The 22,684-nt window shown below is 32.3% G+C and overlaps 3 protein-coding genes and 1 long non-coding RNA gene across 4 annotated transcripts; all 4 read left to right on the forward strand.

Moving 5' to 3' along the window:
* The first annotated feature begins 625 nt into the window (after nucleotides 1–625).
* Nucleotides 626–3,410, forward strand: LOC137808006 (geraniol 8-hydroxylase-like). The gene is made up of 2 exons (XM_068608895.1): nucleotides 626–1,664; nucleotides 2,676–3,410. Exons 1-2 carry the CDS (start codon nucleotides 759–761, stop codon nucleotides 3,309–3,311), a joined length of 1,542 nt encoding a protein of 513 aa, XP_068464996.1. The 5' UTR covers nucleotides 626–758; the 3' UTR covers nucleotides 3,312–3,410.
* A 7,481-nt stretch (nucleotides 3,411–10,891) lies between these two features.
* On the forward strand, nucleotides 10,892–12,569 carry LOC137808009 (UDP-glucuronate 4-epimerase 5). Its single transcript, XM_068608897.1, has one exon. The coding sequence runs from the start codon at nucleotides 11,006–11,008 to the stop codon at nucleotides 12,293–12,295; it is 1,290 nt and encodes a 429-aa protein (XP_068464998.1). The 5' UTR covers nucleotides 10,892–11,005; the 3' UTR covers nucleotides 12,296–12,569.
* A 457-nt stretch (nucleotides 12,570–13,026) lies between these two features.
* Nucleotides 13,027–13,836, forward strand: LOC137808011 (uncharacterized). The gene is made up of 2 exons (XR_011080634.1): nucleotides 13,027–13,252; nucleotides 13,411–13,836. It is a non-coding gene; the product is annotated as an uncharacterized lncRNA (long non-coding RNA).
* Nucleotides 13,837–14,071: 235 nt separating this feature from the next.
* On the forward strand, nucleotides 14,072–19,703 carry LOC137808008 (uncharacterized). Its single transcript, XM_068608896.1, has 8 exons — nucleotides 14,072–14,513; nucleotides 14,655–14,780; nucleotides 16,282–16,380; nucleotides 17,554–17,696; nucleotides 18,182–18,290; nucleotides 18,525–18,632; nucleotides 18,957–19,097; nucleotides 19,197–19,703. Exons 1-8 carry the CDS (start codon nucleotides 14,442–14,444, stop codon nucleotides 19,617–19,619), a joined length of 1,221 nt encoding a protein of 406 aa, XP_068464997.1. The 5' UTR covers nucleotides 14,072–14,441; the 3' UTR covers nucleotides 19,620–19,703.
* The last annotated feature ends 2,981 nt before the right edge of the window (nucleotides 19,704–22,684 follow it).

Here is a 22,684-nt window from a genome sequence, read left to right on the forward strand (position 1 = left end):
CTAACTCGTTAGAAGATGAAGAAATTACCGGCAAAAAGGTAATAAATTAAGCATTAAAAAAATGAAACTCGTTAAATGCAAGAAGACTCCCATAAATTTAGGTATCACTGAAGCTAGACCCCCATAAATTTCCCGACCTTTGTTTATACATTAAATATTTCATGTGGGTTTTGTGGTGTTTATAATTATAACAAATTATAAAGAATAGTAGTGTTTCGCTCTAGTGTTTCCTCTCTAAACTTCTATAAGACTATAACCACTAAAAATATCTATTTTCATATTTTCCTTTCAAATCTACTCCTTAACGTACATAATACCATACATTTATTTTATTTTATTTTATCTTCTCTTAAATAAAAACAAAAATATATTTTCTCACCCTACTTTTTTAATGTAATTTTTATTAATAAAATTATCTAAAAATTATTTTTTAATTTTAAAAAAATAGAAACCATATAATTTCATGGCTTTTAAATGAAATATTTGGCGATAAAAGAGGATTTATGTGATCATGTTCAACCCGTCAACTCGGCAAACAAAACTACACCTGTCGTTTGCAGATTTTATTCCCATGGTAGTCTAATTATTCATTGCATTGAATACATCCACTTGACACTGATTTTTCTGATAAAATATTATATAATAATAATATATAGAGCGGTAGATGCTCTTTTATTAATTCATATATATGATTTAAATATTTGCAAATGATTTAAAAGAGAAACGCATCTTTCAGATTTCAACGCAATAATAGCACCATGTTTACCCTCTCAACCTTGCTTCTGCTTTTCTGTGTCCTTCTCGCAGTCATTTGCTACGCATGCCTCTACTTCATCAAACCCAACTCTCAGAGCCTTCCACCTGGGCCACGGGCCTTTCCTGTCTTCGGGAACCTTCTATCTCTTCACCCGGACCTTCACACTTACTTCGCCGCCTTGGCCCAAACCCACGGCCCAATTTACAAGCTCCGACTCGGGAGCAAGCTCGCCATCGTCATAACTTCATCGGCCCTGGCTCGTGAGGTCCTCAAAGACCACGACACTGTTTTTGCCAACCGCGACGTCCCCGTCGCCGGCAGGGTTGCCACCTACGGCGGTGTTGACATAGCATGGAACCCCTACGGAGCCGAATGGCGGATGCTGAGGAAAGTGTGCACTGCCAAGATGCTGAGCAACATCACCCTGGACTCCGTGTACGATCTGCGGCGCAACGAGATGCGTAAAACGGTGTCGTATTTGTACGGCCGAGCGGAGAGTGCGGTGAACGTGGGGGAGCAGGTGTTTCTGACGGTGATGAATGTGATAACCAGTATGATGTGGGGCACGGCGGTGGAAGGGGCGGAGAGGGAAACTTTGGGGGCGGAGTTTAGGGAGTTGGTGGCGGAGATGACGCAGCTTTTGGGGAAGCCCAATCTCTCGGACTTTTTTCCCTGGTTGGCGCGGTTCGATTTGCAAGGTGTGGAGAAAGAGATGCAGGTGTTGGCGTCACGGTTCGATGGGATATTTGAAAGGATGATTGGTGAACGAGTGAAGGTCGATGAAGAAGAAAATGGGAAAAGGAAAGAAAGGAAGGATTTTCTGCAGTTTTTGTTAGATCTTAAGGATTCCGAAAGCGGTGATTCCAAGACGCCATTGACCCTCACCCACATCAAGGCCCTTTTCATGGTACCTTTCCTAAACAAACAAACTTTGCTTTTCCAATTCTACCAGTTGCTCAATTTTCTAGTCTCATTTTTTTCATGACTTTTTCCTTAAAGCGTAAATTATATAATTGGTATAGTTTTTCCGTACTTTTTTTTATCAAAATAGATAAAAAAAAATTAAAAATCACATAAATGAATAAGTTATTTATGCGTGTACGATTTTAAATCTAAAATAAAGAAGTTATGCTTAGTTCACCAATTTTGTTGAGATCAATTTTTTTTTTTTAAATTAGAACTCGTCGACTTTCAATTATTTTTTCAATTTCACTCTAAAGTTGTGTTTTAAAACAATTTTTTAGACTTTTATTTTATAAAATGCTAAAAAAAATAATTGGTGTTCTGAAGTCGTGTTCTTAAAAACTTCTGTGCTTGTAAGTATGATTTTTTTTTAAAAAAAAATCCAATTGATGTATATTATATATGTATATATTAATTAGAATACGACTTTAATACACCAATTAAAAAAAAATTATTTTAGAAAAAAAATCTTAAAAGCGTACTTCAATAACCATTTTAGTGTGAAATTGAGAGAAAAAAAATTGAAAGCCATTATGTAGGCCTAATCCAATTGAATTAACCTAACTTATTCGATGAATTAATATATATATTAGGTTTCAAATTTATCAATACTCCACGCAATTTTAAAATTTATACCTTTCCTATATTGTTTCATTTGATGCTCTTATTAGTTGTACATTAACCCTTTCTTTATTTGCGCAGTAAGGAAGTAAGGAAGTGGAGAAAAATACAAATGAGAGAAAACAAAATAAAAATGCTAAATTTTACCATTATTTGAGAGGAGAAAATGAAAGTCATAAATTAATTAGATAATGTTATTCAATGGTAAGTATATCCTTAGTCAATCTAACAAAATCTTTACACTGCAACTACATCTTTATTAAGGTTAGAAAAAAGAATAATATTGAATATTTCATGATTAATATCGTACAAAATCTTTGATGAACACAAACAGGATATGGTTACAGGGGGAACCGACACATCTTCAAACACCATAGAGTTTGCAATAGCAGAAGTAATGCATAATCCAGAGATAATGAAGAGAGTCCAAGAGGAGTTGGAAGTTGTAGTTGGGAAAGATAACACAGTAGAAGAGTCTCACCTTAGTAAGTTGATCTACTTGCAAGCTGTGATGAAAGAAACCCTTCGATTGCACCCTGTGCTTCCACTTCTAATCCCACATTGCCCAAGTCAAACCACCAATGTGGGAGGTTACACAATTCCAAAGGGGTCTCGAGTGTTCATTAATGTGTGGGCTATTCATAGAGATCCTTCCATTTGGGAAAACCCACTCGAATTTGACCCTACAAGGTTTTTAGATGCAAAATGGGATTTCACTGGCAATGACTTCAGTTATTTCCCTTTTGGCTCTGGAAGAAGAATTTGTGCAGGAATCGCAATGGCTGAGAGAACAGTTCTATATTTTCTGGCAACACTTTTACACTTATTTGATTGGACAATACCCAAAGGAGAAAAGTTAGATACCTCAGAAAAATTTGGTATTGTTCTAAAAAAGAAAACACCTCTTGTTGTCATCCCCACCCAAAGCTTTACAATTCAATATAATATTTATGTATTCAACACTCAATAATCCCTCATCACCAATGCCGCATATTCTACTTCTTGTTACTTAATTCATATATTGTAATCAAGTTTAGTAATTCAACAATAAACATGCATTTGCCTATTATCTGTTTCGATCTCAATATTTTTTACTATAAGATTTTGCTAGTGTTACTTGAGTAGGTTGGAAGTACACTATCTAACATTCTCAAAACTCAACTACTATAACTACTAACTTACACTATCTAACATTCTCAAAACTCAACTACTATAACTACTAACTTCTCCGGTTCATTACTGATTAACTCTATTTGCTTTCATATCAAAATACAAGCATAGTTACAAAATTATACATAAACACAAAATGTAAACTAATGTTTAAATTAAATATACAGTATAATCAATATATATGGATAATGTCCACAATTGTCCATCAATACTCACATTGAATAAATAACAATAAATTGATTATTTTTATAGAACTAAAATTAACGTTATAACATCTATCAGCATCTATTATATATGGCAATCTACCTTGATCTCATGTGATAATTTTCATTTATAAGATAATTTTGATATTTCTAATAGAATATTGATAATTCTCACCCTCTATAAACTCTTCACATATGAAACATTTGTTTATTTTAACTCAGTGCATTATTTGAATCTCAATATCTTATTAAATCTAGGTATAATTATATCTTATTGATCCTTATATTTATGGTCAATATTCAATTTAGCACAGTAATTTTAAAAAAATTAATTTTGTCTCTTTGTTTTCTAAAAAGTACCCAAATTGATCATTTCTATTAACTTTTTCTCAACGGCGACAAGTGTTGTTGATGTGGCTAGAGACACATTGGATTGAGCGTTAAGTGAAGTGACAAGTTGGGGAGTTTTGCAAATATTAGCATATATTAATAAAGTTCAATATTGAGGGTTTAGAATTTTTTCAATTAATTTAAGAGATGCTTCAATTTAGACATCTGCTAGATGTCAAGGTTCACAAAAATAGAAACAAGAAAACACTTATAAAGGAACCACTTATCTATGTCTTTTTTATAATTCTACAATCTACATCAATAAAGAGTCACAAAGACAAAGGACCACTTATAAAGGGTCACATAACATAAACCACTTATAAAGGGTCACATAACATAGACATATGTATAATACCATAATGGTGAGAACATTTTATTTATCATTCTTATTTAAAAGTTGTATATATGTAATTGAGAAAAGAATTTATCAATCATAAAATATGACACATGAATCCATATAGCTTCATAAATACTTGGAAAATTTATTATTAAACCCATTTGGATAAAATTACGTCTGTACCTTTAGAAGATTAAAATAAGAAAAAAAAAGAGTAAATTGAGTTGTTTTATAAACTAAAACTAACTTGGGATTTTAAAAAATAAAATATTGTTTAATTGAATAAAAATATTAAAAAACAAAACACTATAATGAAAATTGTATTTTTATTTTTTATAGAGCCAAATTAAATATAAATTACATATTTTATATTGTCCATTTTTTAAATTTTCTTTTAAGAAATCAATACACTGTTTAAAGTCATATTTTTCATGAAGGCATAGTAACTCAAAGCAAACAAGGATTTAGGAGGAAAAAAAGTAGTTTATTACCTTTTAAGAAAAAGAAAAGGAAAACTAAATTAAACAAACAAACTCTTAATTTCCCATCCAGTTTCATATATACAACATTCATTCTGTTATTTATTTAATTTGAACACACCTAATTATTAAATTAGTTTTATTTGTTTTAAATTTTTTAAGTGTGAGTTAAAGATATTATTTAGTTGATAAATGAAGACTAATAACCTAAATGTGAATAAAAATGAGAGTGAGTTTTACATCAGCATTTTTAAGAAGTTTGATCTCTTTTTATAATTACACTTGTTCCGGGCTAGCCCAATTAAGTCCTCCCAGTTTGACTAGCCCAATAGGGTCCAATTACTGCCTTGGTCCCACATACACTGATCATGAAACTCTGGCTGTTTCTTCCTGCACCTCCATACCTTCTTCTTTCACCTCCATAAGTTTTTCAAATTTCCAAAAATGTCTCTTTATAATATTTTGGATTACGTAATTCGAAAGTCATTTTTCAAATTTGTAATTAGCTATCGGATTACATAATCTAGAAGCCATTTTTCATATGCATGATTATTCTCTGGATTACATAATTCGGAAGTCTTATTTAACTTCTGAATTATGTAATCCATAAGTTTTTTTTAAATGAAGAAAGACAAAAATGTATTTTCATATTGTATATGGAGGTGGCAAAAGAAGATATGGAATGCAAGGAAGAAACAGTCTGAAACTCTGAACACGTCAACATCCAACCTTTTTGGAAATAAGCCTCTCCTTGACAAACAAATTATGAGGTTCTATTTGACTTCTTCATAAATATTTTTTTCTATAAACTAAATTAATTATTTATAAATTATTTTATAATTCTATTATGTTAATTTTTCTAAAAACTGATTTTGAATTTGAGTATAAATTAATTATATTTCATGAATTATTTTTTATCTTACGCAAAATTTTATTAAAAATTAACATTGATACTCTTTACTCATTTTTTTTAAATCTACAATAATACGGACAAACATGCAGATTTGAGTTTGTAAGTCACATGGTTGGACTCCACGTAAAATAATATATTTAATGCAAAATAATATATTTAATGTAAAATAATATACTTAGACTAGAGTAATTTTAATATTTTAATTGATATATGTGTATCGTACCACCATTATCTTGCACACGTGAATGAATGATATGAAATAATTACACTCTCTTTAATCATCAAAAACATTAACCCTTAGTGATATGTTTTACATTAAAGTTGATGGTCACCACTTTAGTGATTGAAATTTTATAGAAAAAATAATCATTGTGACACTTTTTTTCTTCTGAAAATGTAATTCTTACTAAAGAGTGTTGTGACTTCAGTATTTATACAATCGTTTCAGCAATATACTTTACACTCAAGTGGATAGTCTTCGCTTGAGCAATATTTAAACAACAATTTGATGCTCAAGCGAGATACATAGAAGCACCTATTTGTGCAAAACAAAATCAATTTTCAAAACAACTTCTGCACTAACAATTTTAACAATTTCAAAAACAATTTTAACAAAGTTCAAAAATGTAATCCAAACACATCAACCATAACTCAACAACTAAAATTACATGCTTATTGATTAGAAGTGAAAATAAAATAAAAAAACAAATACCATTTTTTTATAAAAAAATAGAGTAAAAATGTGTCATATATAATTTTTCTTAAACATATATTTAAAAAAATGGATGAAATCCATCTTTATTTTTTGGTAGAAAACATAAAAGAAAACAAATGAATTTTTTATCCTACCCTCTCATACCAAATTAAGAAAACAAAAACTATCTTCAGGATAAAAAAAAATATGGTTTTAGACTTCTCTCTTCAAACACAATGAATTTTATTTTATTTTCTTACATTTTTTTCTTTCAATTTCATTCATCTTTTGTAACTTCTTTTAACAAATGAGTTAGCGAGTTGAATGAATAGAACCTAATAATATTTTTATTTTCAAACATTGTAATGATTTTTAACTCCTCTTAAATTATCATCACTTTTCTTAATTAAACATGTTACATTTTTAAGTATTCTATTAATACATGTTTCTCCAGTTATATCTTGAAGCTCTTACCTTGAAGTGAGTTTAAAGACTTTGTCGAGGCCAAAGTCCACATTACAAAGCTGATGTAGGCATCTTCATCATACATATTCTTCTGCATTAATTATGACTAAAGAAAATTGGATGATTTGTTTCTGATTTAACAGTTTAAAAACCACAAATAGTAGTGTTATCTATCTAACTGGAATTACAAAACAAGATACCTATGGAAACCTTGCTTCCTTGCTAAGTCTGTACCTTTTCTTTAACTAATTAAACACCAATGATATTATTCATCACATTTTTTTTATCTCTTCATTTTACTGCTATACTTTTACAAAAGGTCTAAAGAAACATTAATAATATATTTAAAAGATTATTGAAAAGAAAAAATATGTAGTTAACTATAAAAAAGTAAACATTATATAGCTTATAAAACAGTTGTTTCAGTTGAACATGGGAGAGTTGAAGATGCTTACCTAATTTGATTACTTATTTCAGTTATTTGGTGTAAGATACAGGTTGAGTAATAGAACCTTCCTCACTTCTAAAGAAAAGGGTAAGAATAGGTCAAGAGATGGTAAAAAGGAAAAATATTTTTTTTATAATACTTAAATTGAAAGTATGATTAGTCCTTTCTTTAATACCATTCATAATGTTTCTGCCATAAATTAATTTTGGAATACAATATATATCTAATTAAAAGAGGGAGAAGTTACCATAGAAAAATATAAATTTAAGATATATTTACTGCATCAAGTAAATTAAGTGCTTTTATTTATTTATTTTTGCAAGGAAATTAACGAGTTTTCTTAATCCTAATGAATTAGGTAATTAGATCTTATAAATAGAAATTAGGAGAGCATAATGGAACAAAATGGGAATGGATGAAAAAACATATTTTTTGTTTTCACAGGTTAAGTAGGTTAATTATTCCTACCTTTTTATATAAAGTTATATATAGCCTGTTTTCTTTACTGAATAAATTGGGATAATATCCTTTCAAGATTCAAGAGAAAGTAGGAATAGGTTAAATTTGTATGTTTTACATTTTTAAAAATTATAATTTGTAAATTTCAAGATACGTTACTTCCATTATAAAAAAAAAAGTATTAAATAAAAACTATTTTTAAAGAAAAAAATAATTAATTATTCTATTGATTAAATTATATAATTATTCTAAAACGTCCTGAGTCGCGTAATTATTATTTTTTACTTTGTCATATCCAAAATAAAAAAAATAATTAAAAATTATGTTAAGAGAGTTTAGGACCAAAATTACAATTAAAGTATAAAAGAAAATTTTAAATAATATTTTTGCCAAATCAAATTAATATAGCATTATCATGTGACATCTGCCAACGTGTTAAAATATTATTTTATAATGTATGACATATTTATTGCTACTACTGGGATATTAACAACTTCTTTTATGCAAGTTTATATTTATTAATTTATATTCATTAATATTAAATATATGGAAAGGAAGCAGTGATAATAATCTATGAAAGTGGTTGGAGATTTGTTGCCTTCAGAAGTTCAGCACCAGTTACTTTTGCAATGAAAAATTTATCAAGATCGCAAGATTTTCTTACCAAAATGAGTTTATTGCTCACTCTGCAACAATCCCCCATATACATTATGTTTTATGTAATGATATAATAACTTGTGACAGTATATACCAACAAACGTTTTAGTCATTTGAAAAAAAGAATGTTTTGATCATAATCATCTTTGCAATGTATTACAATTAGCGATTTAAAGTTTTTCCTTATAAAATTACATTGCAAATACGAAAATAGTTTCCAAAACCAAACTCAAATCCTTAAAAGATTTATCATGCCAATGTACCTCAAGCCAACCACACTATATATAAGTAGTTTTGGAGGTCTAAAGCACAACATTCTCCACTCGTTACTGTTTGGAAGGTGTTGGAGAATAACATAACCACCAGATCAATTTGAAAAAACGTGAGATCGTGTTAGATAGTCCTTTGTGTAGTCTCTGCAGGGTGGATGAAGAGTCCTGTCGACATTAGTTTTTCAAGTGTAGATTTGTTTGGCTAGTTTGGAGTCATTGCATTGAATGGATTGGAGTACAGTTTGTCCTCACAACGTTCCTTTGCTGAATTTTTCTCAATTCAGACTCGAAAATGCTTCAGGGATGTATGGGGGAGCGGTGATTTGGATTGCAGTGGTAAGCGAGTTGTGAAAGCATATGAACAATGTAATTTTTAATAAGGGTGTGACTGACGTTTAAGAAGTTTTTGCCTTGATTCAATTAAAGGTTTGGTCATTGTCAAGTCTCATGCTACGTTTTTCTTTTTGTCTGACTGGTGTCTTGGTCTGTATGAGGATGATTTGTCGATGTTTTTTTTCAGAGATTTGTTCTTTCAGGTGAGATCTCAGTATCCAGTTAGACGAGTTGGCTTAAGATTTTTTTTTTAATATATGGGTTGAATCATCCCGAAAGTAGTTTACATTTATCGTTTTTATTGTCCATAAAAAAGGTAAAAAATATTTGGATGAGACCAAAAGACATTTGGGTAAGAATTAGCTACTGATTTATTTATTTATGAACCATATTTATTGTACAGTGCATTTTAACCCTGTATTTTTGCTTTTGAGTTTATATTGTTGATAAAAGTGAAATGAAGTTTGACCCTGCTTTTGAGTGTGTATTATTTATAAAAGGGAGATAATGTTTATTTATTTTTAATTATTTAAGTAGAAATGTAACGAAAATATGGGGGGGAGGAAGGGATAGTTTGGGAGCAATCTCTTCTTGTGAGGATAAAAAAAACAAAGAAAGCAAGTTGTTATGTAAGTTTTAAATATTTAACTTTGGGTTTTTTATTTCACAGCTTTTGTTCTTATGAATTGTGAAGCTTGAAATTCCTTCTGAATCCTTAACCAGCCGACAGATGATGATGATAATGTTACTAGAGTTTTAAAATTGCATTATAAATTTAAAAAAAAAGTCCTATTTGATTCACAAATCTATATGTTTAATCATTTTGAGTTTATTTTTCATAATTATTATACTAAAAACATTTTTATGTTATGTATCATAAAAAAATATTTTCATTAATTAGTATCATTACATATCATAAAACATATTATCAAATGCACAAAAAATGATATGACTTTTTCATACGTTATTCTTTCTAGATTATTCTTATTACATGTATGATAGGATAACTTATTGTAGTTGGACTTAACCTTCAATGCATCTATCTAATTAGATTGGTCTGAATTTTTAGTGAAAAAGTCTTAAAAGATTGAATGTAAATAATGTCAACAATGTATGACAATATATAGGATTTACCTAAATGATGAACAACATCTTCACGATTAAAGTCAACCAATACTTGAAGACTATATTCACAAACTAGATGAGTATTTCCGATCCATTATGATATTAAAATACTTTCACAAATTTGGAGAATTTGAACATTAGTGTAAATAAAAGTTTGGAGAGAATATTGCGAATATAAAAGAAAAAGATCTGATATGAATTCATATTATTTTTTGTATTTTTTTTCAGTTATTGTAATTTAATTTTGTTTTCTCATCTTATTTTATTTTTTTGTACCTTTTATATTTAATATTAGGTAGGTGCTCAAAATTTGCACTAACTTATGGTATATTATTTGAATTTTTACATAATTAAGATTTGTTAAACTTTTTACAATCATTTTTATTTAAAATTTATTAAAATATTTTTTCTACCATTATTTAAATTATTTAAATATGAGTAAACAATAACAAGTAAGTAAATAAAAGAAAGAAAAATAATATTTGTTTTCTAAATAAAAGCTTAGTTTTAAAAAGAGGTGCCACGTGCGTATTTTGGAAGCATCCTAATGGAAACGTGGTATAAATAAAAGACACATCTAAGTTAGGGGTGGAAAGAAGCAAAAACGAAAAAGTAATCACAGAAACCCTTTTGTATCCCTCAGCATCATCTTCTTCATCTTCATCAGATAAAAAAAAAACTTTGGCAGTGCGCATTGAAAAGTGTGGGGGTTGAATGAAATGTCGCAAGTGAATGAGCACAACGCGCCCTCAACGCCGGGGAAATTGAAGCCAGAAAAATCCCCTTACATCCACCACCGCCTCCGCATCCACTCCTCACTCTCTAAGCTTACTCTCTGGTCCTCCTTCTTTCTCGCATTCATCCTCTTCCTCTTCATCCTCTCTCCGCCGTCTCCCTCCGCCTCCCCCCGCCGCGCCCTAGGCGACTCCTGGGGCGGCTCCCACTGGGAGAAGCGCGTGGCCAAATCCGCGCGCCGCTCCTCCTCCTCCAGCCTCGCCGTCCTCGTCACCGGCGCCTCGGGCTTTGTTGGAACGCACGTCTCCCTCGCCCTCAAGCGCCGCGGTGATGGAGTCCTCGGCCTCGACAACTTCAACCGCTACTACGACCCCAACCTCAAGCGCGCACGCCAACGCCTCCTCGACCGCGCCGGCGTATTCATCGTCGACGGCGACCTCAACGACGCCGTGCTTCTCAGCAAGCTCTTCGACGTCGTACCCTTCACGCACGTCATGCACCTCGCTGCGCAGGCCGGGGTCCGCTACGCGATGCAGAACCCTGGATCCTACGTTCACAGTAACATCGCAGGCTTCGTGAACCTTCTAGAGGCCTGCAAAAACGCGAACCCTCAGCCAGCGGTGGTTTGGGCCTCGTCCAGCTCCGTCTACGGGCTCAATTCGAAGGTTCCGTTCTCGGAGAAGGACCGTACAGATCAACCGGCGAGTCTCTACGCCGCGTCGAAGAAGGCTGGTGAGGAAATCGCTCACAGCTATAACCACATATATGGGCTTGCCATCACTGGTCTTCGGTTCTTCACGGTTTACGGGCCGTGGGGCAGGCCCGACATGGCGTATTTCTTCTTCACGAAGGATATTCTCAAGGGAAAGCAGATTACGATATTTGAGTCCCCCGATGGTGGAACCGTGGCAAGGGATTTCACCTACATTGACGATATTGTGAAGGGGTGTTTGGGGGCTTTGGATACGTCCAAGAAGAGTACTGGGAGTGGCGGGAAGAAGAAAGGGCCTGCGCAATTGAGGGTTTTTAATTTGGGGAATACTTCCCCTGTGCCTGTGAGTGAGCTTGTTGCGATTTTGGAGAAGCTTCTTAAGGTGAAAGCGAAGAAGAAGATGCTTCCCATGCCAACAAATGGAGATGTTAAGTTCACTCATGCCAATATTAGTTTGGCCCACAGGGACCTTGGCTACAGGCCTACCACTGATTTGGAGACTGGGCTCAGGAAGTTTGTGAAGTGGTACCTTGAATTTTACTCCAAGAAGAGCTCCTGGTGAATGGTGATGTGATTCTTTTGCTTTGCTGCACAAGTCATTGTTCCCTGCCCCTATTCTTTTGGTGCCCAGCTGATGATTGTATTTGGGGGTTTACAGTTGTATTAGGGGTTTAGGGTGGTCTACCATCATGTTCTGTTCTGTCATTTCTCTTGTAATTTGTTTTTTTTTTTTCATTTTCATTTGTATGCCTGCCGCCTGCCTTTTAGGTTAGCCATTGTACATTTTTTAGTTGAGACTCTAGGAATCGAATTGATATTTTACTTATTTGTGCTTATGGACTTGCTTTGCTCTGATTTTGGTTTAAACTAGCTTGTTATTTGGTTGATGAATGGCCTGTTGTGGGTATGACATATGTTTGGTGCAGATTCCGGATGTTAGATGAGAGTGGTATTGGTTGTAAATGTGCATGTATATACATGTTTCAGTGACTCTGAATGAGCAGGATTGTTGAACTGTCATTCAGAATGCTATTTGATTTAACGTTTCTGCCATCTGTGGCTGCTGTTTTGGGTTGATGACTGATTCATTAACAGCTGACCGTCGTTATGAACTGGTAATGAAACCAAGATAAAATGATAAATATGTATTTGGTCATTTATGAAATTATTGTCAGATGGTTTGTGATTATATGCGACGAAGTTTGATGGTTTCAATTTGAATCAAATGCTTCGTGACACGATTCTTTCATATTTTTCTTAGTTTAGTGTTTTCTGAAGGATCAAGAGTAGCTTAAACCATGAACGCATTTAAAATCAGATAAAGATGCTTTGTGACCTTAATCTTATCAGCTTCGACTAGGCATGAAGTGTACCTCCTGGACTTCTAAATAAACTTTTGTGAAGTCCATGTGCGAGTAAATTGACATTGCAATTGCTAGTTGTTACAACCTACTATGAATCAGTAGAGTAGGCAGTGGAGCTGCAGCGATCGCTTTGACTTGCGGAATGCTCTCATCAGGTAGTAATAACATGAGGGGTTACGATACGTAGTTGCCCAAAATTCTTGCATTCAGAGAGACTTTTATTAACTCTTTCTTTTGTACTATTTTTTAAACTGATTTTGGAGTTCAAGGTAAGTAAAACTTCATTTGTCAGCTAAAGATTGATTTACGACAGGCTATCTTGCTGCAACTGTTGCGTGGTTGGCAGACAGTGATTGAAGAAGCTTCATACCGGTGAAGTTGGATTGTGAAGTCTTCATTCCTCATTTTAGGCGACTCACTGATGATTCTTCTAAAGATTAAATGAAAGCTTCTTTCCCTACAAGGGTCGTCGGGTCGCCTGTTGATCTCATCATCATGTGCCTTCTTCAGAGAGTCCAACTGCCCACATGATATTCTGCGAGTTAGGTGATTTCTAACTTGCAAATCCGAGCCATTTTTATATGAAGAGCGAAAGGGAAAGAGATGAAGTAATAATTGCAGACCTTACCAATCGCCGACTGATACTGTTGTTCTTTATAGCTTCACCATGACTTGTTGAAAATCAATTCATTTAAGCAATGCATCAAAAACTGTTGATCAAGCTTTGTTCATTTTGTTAGCTGCCTCACTCATCACACTCAAAGGAGGGCCATCTCTGAATTTAAGTTGGATATAACGAGCAAAAAAAAAAAGAAATGGGTTAAAATATAGAATATTCGGTCATTAATCTACAGGTGCTCTACTATTTTAAATATTAAAATTTAAGCATATTCGAAAGAATAATTATTATTAAGATAAGATGCACAACATCGCTAATCTCCTATTCAATGACCATTTGAAGCTTTGTGTACACTGAACGAGACCACCTGTTTTTTGTTAAGAAATAATAATAGTTGTATGGAATGAAGATTAGACCAAGTCATAATAGAAAACGATATTTGGTTTTGGTTGGAAATTAAAATGAAGGAAAAAAAAAAAGAGAAAGAAGGGAAACAGTGAAAGTGAGTGTAATATTTAATTATGTTTTGTAAATAGATTAAATTGTGAAGGTCATATAATTTCACGTAACAGAAGGGGTCCATAGGTTAGAAGGCATGTGCGTGCCTGCAATCCCAATAATGCATAAACATAGAGATAGGTGGAATTGGATGATGGGCATGGCATAAGCAGTGGCAGTGAGGACAACAACCACCCACCCTTGCATTGCGAATTAGCGTGCTAACCATGAAAAGCGTCTTTTCGGCGCCCGGTGATTACGTCCACTTCAAGTCCCAAGTCCCTCTTCACAAAATCCCAGTACGTTTCTATTTTTCCCTTTTCTTTCTCCCAATTCCACTTCTAGGTTTTACCTCTAGATTCCGATATACCATGCTTTATTAATCAACAGATTGGAATTTCTACTCTTCTTTTCATCTCTTACTTTTAAATTCTTAACAGATTGGCACTAAACAGTGGCGATATTACGATTTCGGTCCCAAAGCTGTGCCTCCGCTTATATGTCTTCCCGGAACGGCTGGAACCGCTGATGTATATTATAAACAGATCATGTCATTGTCCATGAAGGTATTACTGCATATTCTGATTGCCTAAACATTATCACATCTAATGTGTTTCCACTGATCGCCTTCCAGTGGGGGCACTACCTTATATTGGGGTTTGGAATTACCTAATTCTCACTCATTCCTTATACATCAATAATGAATAATTCATAGTGGAACTTATTTAAAATCATCTGCACGCTTATAAGACTCTCTTCACTTTATGTTTTAATCTTAGTATTACGTGGTTGATTCAAGTGGTGTTTGTTTGGACGCTTTAACTTCCATTCAATGCCAATTCACCATTTCTCTCTAGTCACGTTCAATTGCATTGGAATGTGCGATAACAGTTTTACAAACACGCACTTAATTGTTAAGGTTTGACTTGTGGACGTTGTGTGTTGGAAATCCGACGACAGAAACACTGGTGAGACCTTAATTGACATCAGAGCATTTCGCCACTTTCAACCCAAAATGTTAAAAGGTAATTAATTATATTAGTCAAAATGGATCACCAGCCAAAAAGCAAGAGAACATGGCTCTATCTCAACTCAAAAACTTAGGATAATAGATTTGTGGATCTTTCTCATTTATACATTATTCAATTTGTCTATTTTTACATAATGTTAGACTCCCACTCATACTTGAATTTCAATATTTTGCTTGTTGAAAAGGAAACATCCAAGCTTCTCCTATAAGTTGATATTCTCTCTCGCTTGCCACAAAGTAGCTAACTTCAAAATTGCTTTTCTGCAGTTCTTCTGCTAAACGAGAGAGCAATAACCTAGAAATTCATGTAACTGCAGGATGCCGTATAGTTGGTGAAAAACTTGTTTTGGCTATTTAAATGGTTTACTAGGTATCTTTATTAATCATAACTTATAATGAAGCTTAACTCTAAATATACGGATTGAATTTTAGAAAATCATGCACAAAAGATTCTTGTTGTTTTATGCACGGTTGATAGAGCCCAAGAATACATGCCAAAAGGAGATATAGACTAAATGCTAGATCAATTCATTCATGGCACAAAAATATGGAGATTTCACTGCAGAAGAGCAAAGAGGGGGCACACGTGGAAGTTAGAGAGAGGAAGAGGTCAGAATGGGATTTATAGAGTATGCTGATGGTGAAAGGGAAGGTAGTGCTTAGCTACGATTCTTTTTTGGCCACAGGCTTGGGTCTCAGGGAGCTGAGAGATATATTTTACTTCCTTTCCTTTTTATTTTTTCCAGCATTAATAGCCTTTTTCTTTAGGGAATTGAATAACTCGTATTCCGACTTTTAATCAGAATACCATTTTCAGAGTTTATTTCTTCCCTATTCCTATTAGCTTTCCATCTTCGTAACAGATATATACTTCTCTTATAACAAGGAAAGGGGGTATATTGAGCATTAGCAATGTAATTTGAGCTCTGACAATAAAATCTCATTGTGTGTTGCCTACTAACAGGATTTGACTAAATTTTGTTTATAGATTGGGTGTATGCTTGTATTTACTTTTTATTAATCCTTATTTTCTACAGGGTTACCGGGTCATATCTGTTGACATACCTCGTGTATGGAATAATACTGAGTGGATTCAAGCATTTGAAAAGTTCTTGGATGCTATTGATGTTCACCATGTATGATCTCAAACTCATCTTGCTTTATACTATTATCATTTTACTGAGATGCTAAATCTATAAATTGTTTGTTTTTGAAGCCACATATACTTTTTTTCTTATCAAACAATTTGATAACTTTATTCCATGTTGGAGACATTAATCATTCCAATTAATGGAATGCCATACGTAGCTGTTCTGCTATCAAACAGACTTATTTTAAAATCTCTCGAGGTTCTTCAGTTTTGCAATCCTCTAGGGTTCATATATATAATACAATAATCATTTTTAACTTTGGTTGTGCACCATTATAATTTTGTTGGGAGCTGTCATATGTTACTATGGAATTTGGATAGTGTGGAGGATGTCTATACACATGTACCCAAAGGAGAGAATGGTTCCTAAACATTTCCAACAATTTGTGGCATGATAAAGGATTTAATGTGGCCAAACATTACAAGTCCAAGCTGAATCGTAACCCCAACCAACTAACAATCCTGGAGCGTCAGCCCAAATATGGAACTGTATATTTTAAGGCTTAGCATTCAGTTTGAGCCTCTTTGAACTTTCTCACTGAAAATTGTTAATTGCAATGAACTGATTGCTTATAATTAATTAAATTGATATATGTTATTCCTTCCCAGATTTTTGAAGCCAAGTTCTTTTGGGTTATATTTGAAGCCTCAGCATGTAAGCCTAAATATAAAATCCCAGCTAGCCTGCTTTTAATGTTTTCATGGTTCCGTTGCTGCTTATAATCATGCATGGTTTTTTCTATAGTTAAATTTTTAGGTTTATTTTGATAAAATTCCAAATGCTCTTTCCACAACCATTTCAGTGAGATGTCGTTCGCCACTGGAAATATATATTTTCTGTTTGGTCAAAACTCAAGTTCTTGTTTGATTATATTTTCATCACTTGTATCTTGTTGAATTAATCTGTTCTGGAAGATAAATCTATCAAAAGTATCAGCGATACACAACCAAATGATATATGATTTTAATATGTTCATGAAATTGAGTATAAAATATGCCGTACACCACCCATGATTTTAGTAACACAACAAATCTCTTCACTAAGTTCAACTGGTCTAAATGTCAGTCAATGTAATGTCATCTTTTGAATCTATAATTTTGTGACAGCTTTGATAAACTTGAGAAAATGTTCAGTAAATTAGTTTAATCTTTCTTGCAGATACATCTTTATGGTACATCACTTGGAGGCTTTCTAGCCCAACTATTTGCACAGCATCGTCCTAGAAGAGTTCGGTCGTTAGTTCTATCAAACACATTTTTGGAGACCCGGAGTTTCTCTGCTGCAATTCCATGGGCTCCCATGTACTTTTCTCTGATTCTATAGTAAAGAGTAGAAATTAGCAAAACTATCTGCCGTCGTGTCCTTTTTATTTATGAAAGATAAACTGCATTGTGTGTCACGTAGTGGAGTTCGTAGCAAATAAAAGCATCAATGATTACTTTACCTAAACCTATACGCCTTGGACAACTATATGCACTGCCAAGAAATTATGATAGGTAGTCACAAGGAAACTAGAATGATATCTTCAAAATTACATATTTATTTCTGTAATATTCCGTTAAACTAAGCATCATCCATGATTACTTAGTGATCACTTGCTGTTGCTGATACATACGGTATAGCCCACCTCAGAATAATGAACCCCTCCCCTTAAACATTTTGGCCAACAAAAAATGTATCATCTGTCCCGCTTGGGAATTTCTTGTTATACTTCCTCGCTGATAATTCTTCATTAGATGTATTTTGTTTTCCACCTATTGATCCAGCTTTTCTATTGCATTTACAGTGTTAGTTGGACTCCTTCCTTTTTGCTGAAGCGGTATGTGTTGACAGGAATTCGAGACGGTCACCATGAACCATTTATTGCAGATTCAGTGGACTTTGTTGTTTCTCAGGTAATATTTTTTTTTTCCATAATCCAATGCTTATTAGCAATCTCCTATTTTGCCTCAGTACGAAAGAATTTTTGTTTTTAGACAATAAATAAAGAGTTTCCTCCATTCTTCAGACTGCGAGATTAATCAACTATCATCAGGCACTATATTTCCTTTAAATGCTAATCTATATCCCATTTCTTAGAAGGGTTTGCGTTTATTGTGTTAAATAGATTGTTTGTTTACTTGATTCAGGTGGAGACCCTCTCCAGAGAAGATTTGGCCTCCAGATTGTCGCTGACAACTGATGATGCTTCAGTGGGACCTCTTCTTCTTTCAGATTCATTTATCACTATAATGGATGTATGTCATCTCAAGTTATATAGCTCTTTTCTTTCTTAAAAATTTAATTGTCGAATCTCTAGATCAATAGTAATCTTTTTTATTTCATGTGCCGTGTACAAGCTCTGTTTTTAGTAATACTATTCCGCTCTAGATATGTTAAATTCTGCTGCTACCGGTAATTTCTACAATGCACCATCAGTACATTTTGCCTGTACCATTGTGTGATGATAATGTGTCACTGTTTTATCGTCATCATTATAATTATGGAAGAGTGGTATGGTACAAAGTTTTTAACAACACTCCACTTTCGTCCTTGTACATGATCTTTCTCCTTTCTTAAAGACTAATGACTACTGTGCAATTCCTCAACAACTTAAAGATCAACTGGGTGAAAGATATCCCGAGGCAAGGCGCGCATATTTGAAAACAGGTGGAGATTTTCCATTTCTTTCGAGACCCGATGAAGTGAACTTGCATCTTCAGGTATATGTAGTATTTGACTTTCTTAATTTACATGGGATTTATTCTGACAGTCTTGGGCTCATTGGTTTATGTTTTAACATGTCTATATCATCATGGCAGTTACACCTCAGGCGTGTTGGTGTGGAAGCTCGGCCAGATTTGGTTCACAACATACCTAAAGGTGATCTTGGAGGAAGTCCTAGCAAAGAGAGTAACGAAGATGACTTTGACAAGTCCCACGAAGATGATAGAGGGGGCTCAGAGAATTCACCTGCTAAATACGAGATCAATCCTACCCCAGAAAGCTCAGGATCCAGTAATTTAGACAAGCAGCCACTTGATAGTTCAGAATGTTGCCACTTGGATCATGAACCCGCCTTATATGCCCTTCCTGGTGGATTCACAAGGAGAAAGAACATTGTGCCTCCAGGAACTTCTGTACATTTCGTGTGGGAATATATTGCTACTTTTCATCTTCTTCATTACATCAGTTCACTGTACATTATCTGGAACTATTCTTCAGAATTTAGGCAAGTTGTGTAAGTCGGAATTCTTTTAGATATACAGTGTCATGAGAACCGAGGGTGTGAAACGAATTTATGAAGATGAACCGTATTGTGGATTGCATGTCTGATTTCCTTTAACTGGATGAACTTGAGATCGCGATGCTGATAAATCATCAAATTTTATATTTACGTTTCAAGTATTTACGTGACCCAGAAATGTTTTGTGAAAATTCTTCCCCTGTATATTTTTTTGAAAGATTCTTCCTTTATCTGTGAAGTCGGATAGTGATCATTTAAAAATTCTACCTTTTTATCTACATAATGCAGTTTTTTAAATCGTGTAACAGGCTAGGAAGATTGATGATAAACCGTTACAATGATTGATATGAATGATTTTGAATTTCTTAGACAAAGTTTGGCATTCGAATTTTATCAATAAAAAATACGATGAAAAGGAAAAATCTAATTTAAAATAATCACTCAAGTTTCTCGATAGGAATTGGTTATTCACCAAGTTAGCACATAGTTTGCATATAAACCATAAACCATTGCAGAATAGTAATTTGAAATCCCTTTCAGATTATACAATCTGAATTATACAATCCAAAATAAAGAAAAATAAAAAATATTTTTATATTTTTGTTCTATAAAAAAGGAGCATTATTCGGTCAAAGCCTATAAGTTATAATTTCTTTCTATGATATGTCCTTAGGCTTTTGTTTAATACACTGCTATAATTACTAACTACAATGCTATATTAAAAGAAAAGGTTTAAATTATCCTCTTTCGTGCACTATGCCACTGTCACCACCCTTAAACCTATGTTCTCCATCGCATTGCACTCTTTTGCTCTCTTTGTTTCTATCCATTTACTGTAGTCTCTCTTTGTTTCTATCCATTTACTGTAGTCGAAGAAAGATTTGCGAGAAAATTTATGTTTCTTTCAACAAATTGGCATAGATTTGCAAGCGAAGAAATGCTATGATTCATTGAAATGTATTCTTTGCATATAAGCCAAGAAACTTCACAGAATAGAGGAGAAAGACACATAACATCTATTTTTCCTACTTTGCTCATAGTTATTTTTTAATTTTTAAAACATAACCAAATTTAAAAAATAAAAAGATAAATAAATTTACAAAATTTTCAATTCTAAAAAATAAATTTATGAATATAAAAATATAAATATTTTATTATATGTATTTATAATAAAAATAAATATTTTTTTATATCAAATATTTTAATTAATTTAAATTTACACAAAAATATCTTATATTTTATTATTTAAATATTCTTAAAGATAAGGATAAATTTATAAACTTATATTTTATATAATAATAATATAAATATATTTATATAATAATAGTAAAAGAAAATAAATTAGTAATATATTTAAAATTTAAAATAGGAATAATATATAAAAAATAATAAAATTATAAATAATACTAGTAACAAATAATCTTTTTAAATAATAATAATAATAAGAAGAAGAATAAATTAAAAACAATAATAATAATAATAAAAATAAATTACATATTTAATAATAATTAAAATAAATTTATTAAATAATAATATTAACAGTAATAAAAATTAATTTTTATTTTTATTTAATTTGATTTTATGAAAATATTTTTTATATATATTTATAAAATTTTAATTAACTAAAATTTATACAAAAATATCTCATCTTTTATTATTTAAATATTTTTTTAAAAAAAGGTAAATTTGTAAACTTATATTTTACACAATTTAAAAAAAAATAAAAATCTCTTTACAAACTTCAATAAACTTTCTTTACAAATCCACTCTATTATATCCTAATCCAAACAACTTACTTTCTTTACACTTTCCTCTCAAAACACTCCAAATCCACTTCTTCCAATCCTCTCCCCAATCCAAACACACCCTTTGTGAAGAAGAGAGAGATAGTTGTTTTGAAAGCTTGTTCTGATCAGCTATCATTTAGGTTGCACACTTTTTTTAGAAAATTCTGTTATAAAAGTGTGGTTTCAGTGTGTATTTTAACTGCCCTGGACTACTTTTTCTGAAAAAAATAGTTTTAGAAAATTAGTTTAAGAAGCTATCATATATATTCTGTAAAATTTATTTGAATATTTTGTTCAAGAAAATTTATTTTAAAATGTATTTCATGTGTTCCAAAAATTGTTTTTTTGAAAATTGAAATTTTAAATTTTAAAGTACAGCAATGTAAGTGTCATCTAGTTCACATATGACACTAATTATTTGAAGGGGATAATGATGATGGTTTGCAGAATCTATTTATTTTGTAGATTGTGCATATGACACTATTTATTTCTAAAACGATTTTTTCAGAAAAAGTAGTCCACCAGGACAGTTAAAATACACACTGAAACCATACTTTTATAACAGAATTTCCTAAAAAACTGTGGAACCTAAATGATAGTTGATCAGAACAAGCTTTCAAAACCACTATCTCTGAATGCAATGGGATGGAGAACATAGGTCTAGGATTGCAGTTAGTAATTATGGGAGTGCGTTAAACAAGATCCTAAGGGCATATCATAGAAAGAAATTATAACTTACAGGCTTCAACCAAATAATGCTCCTTTTTTTATAGAACAAAAACAATGAGAAACTAGTGGAATGTATTATAGTCAAAAGTATACACCATAATAAGTTTAGAAATAAGTATGTTCATAATTATTAATTAAAAAGTAATGATTAAGATTTATGATAAATTTAAATATAATTTAAATATAATTTAACAATTAAAATTAATCATAAGTTTAACAATTAATTTATTAATTAAGTTATTATTATTTTCTGTTTGTTTAAAACGCTCTTGCTTTTTAAATAATCCAAATTCACATAATACATCAATTGAAAAGTATTATATGATATAAGTAGCAGAATGGGTTATTCACAAATAAACTAGAATTCAATTTGGATCCATAATATTTGGGGGTTTAGTTTTCAAAAACTTCAGTATTAAAAAGCAGCCTAAGACTAATATTAATAACTTTCACTAGCATTTGTGGAGATCTGATTTTAGCCAACAGTGTCGGAAACCAATTGTATGCACAAATATATCGTACTAGAGAGCAGTAAACTTGGCGATCC

Source organism: Phaseolus vulgaris, chromosome 3 (assembly GCF_000499845.2).
Source record: "Phaseolus vulgaris cultivar G19833 chromosome 3, P. vulgaris v2.0, whole genome shotgun sequence".
Classification (NCBI taxonomy): Eukaryota; Viridiplantae; Streptophyta; class Magnoliopsida; order Fabales; family Fabaceae; genus Phaseolus; species Phaseolus vulgaris.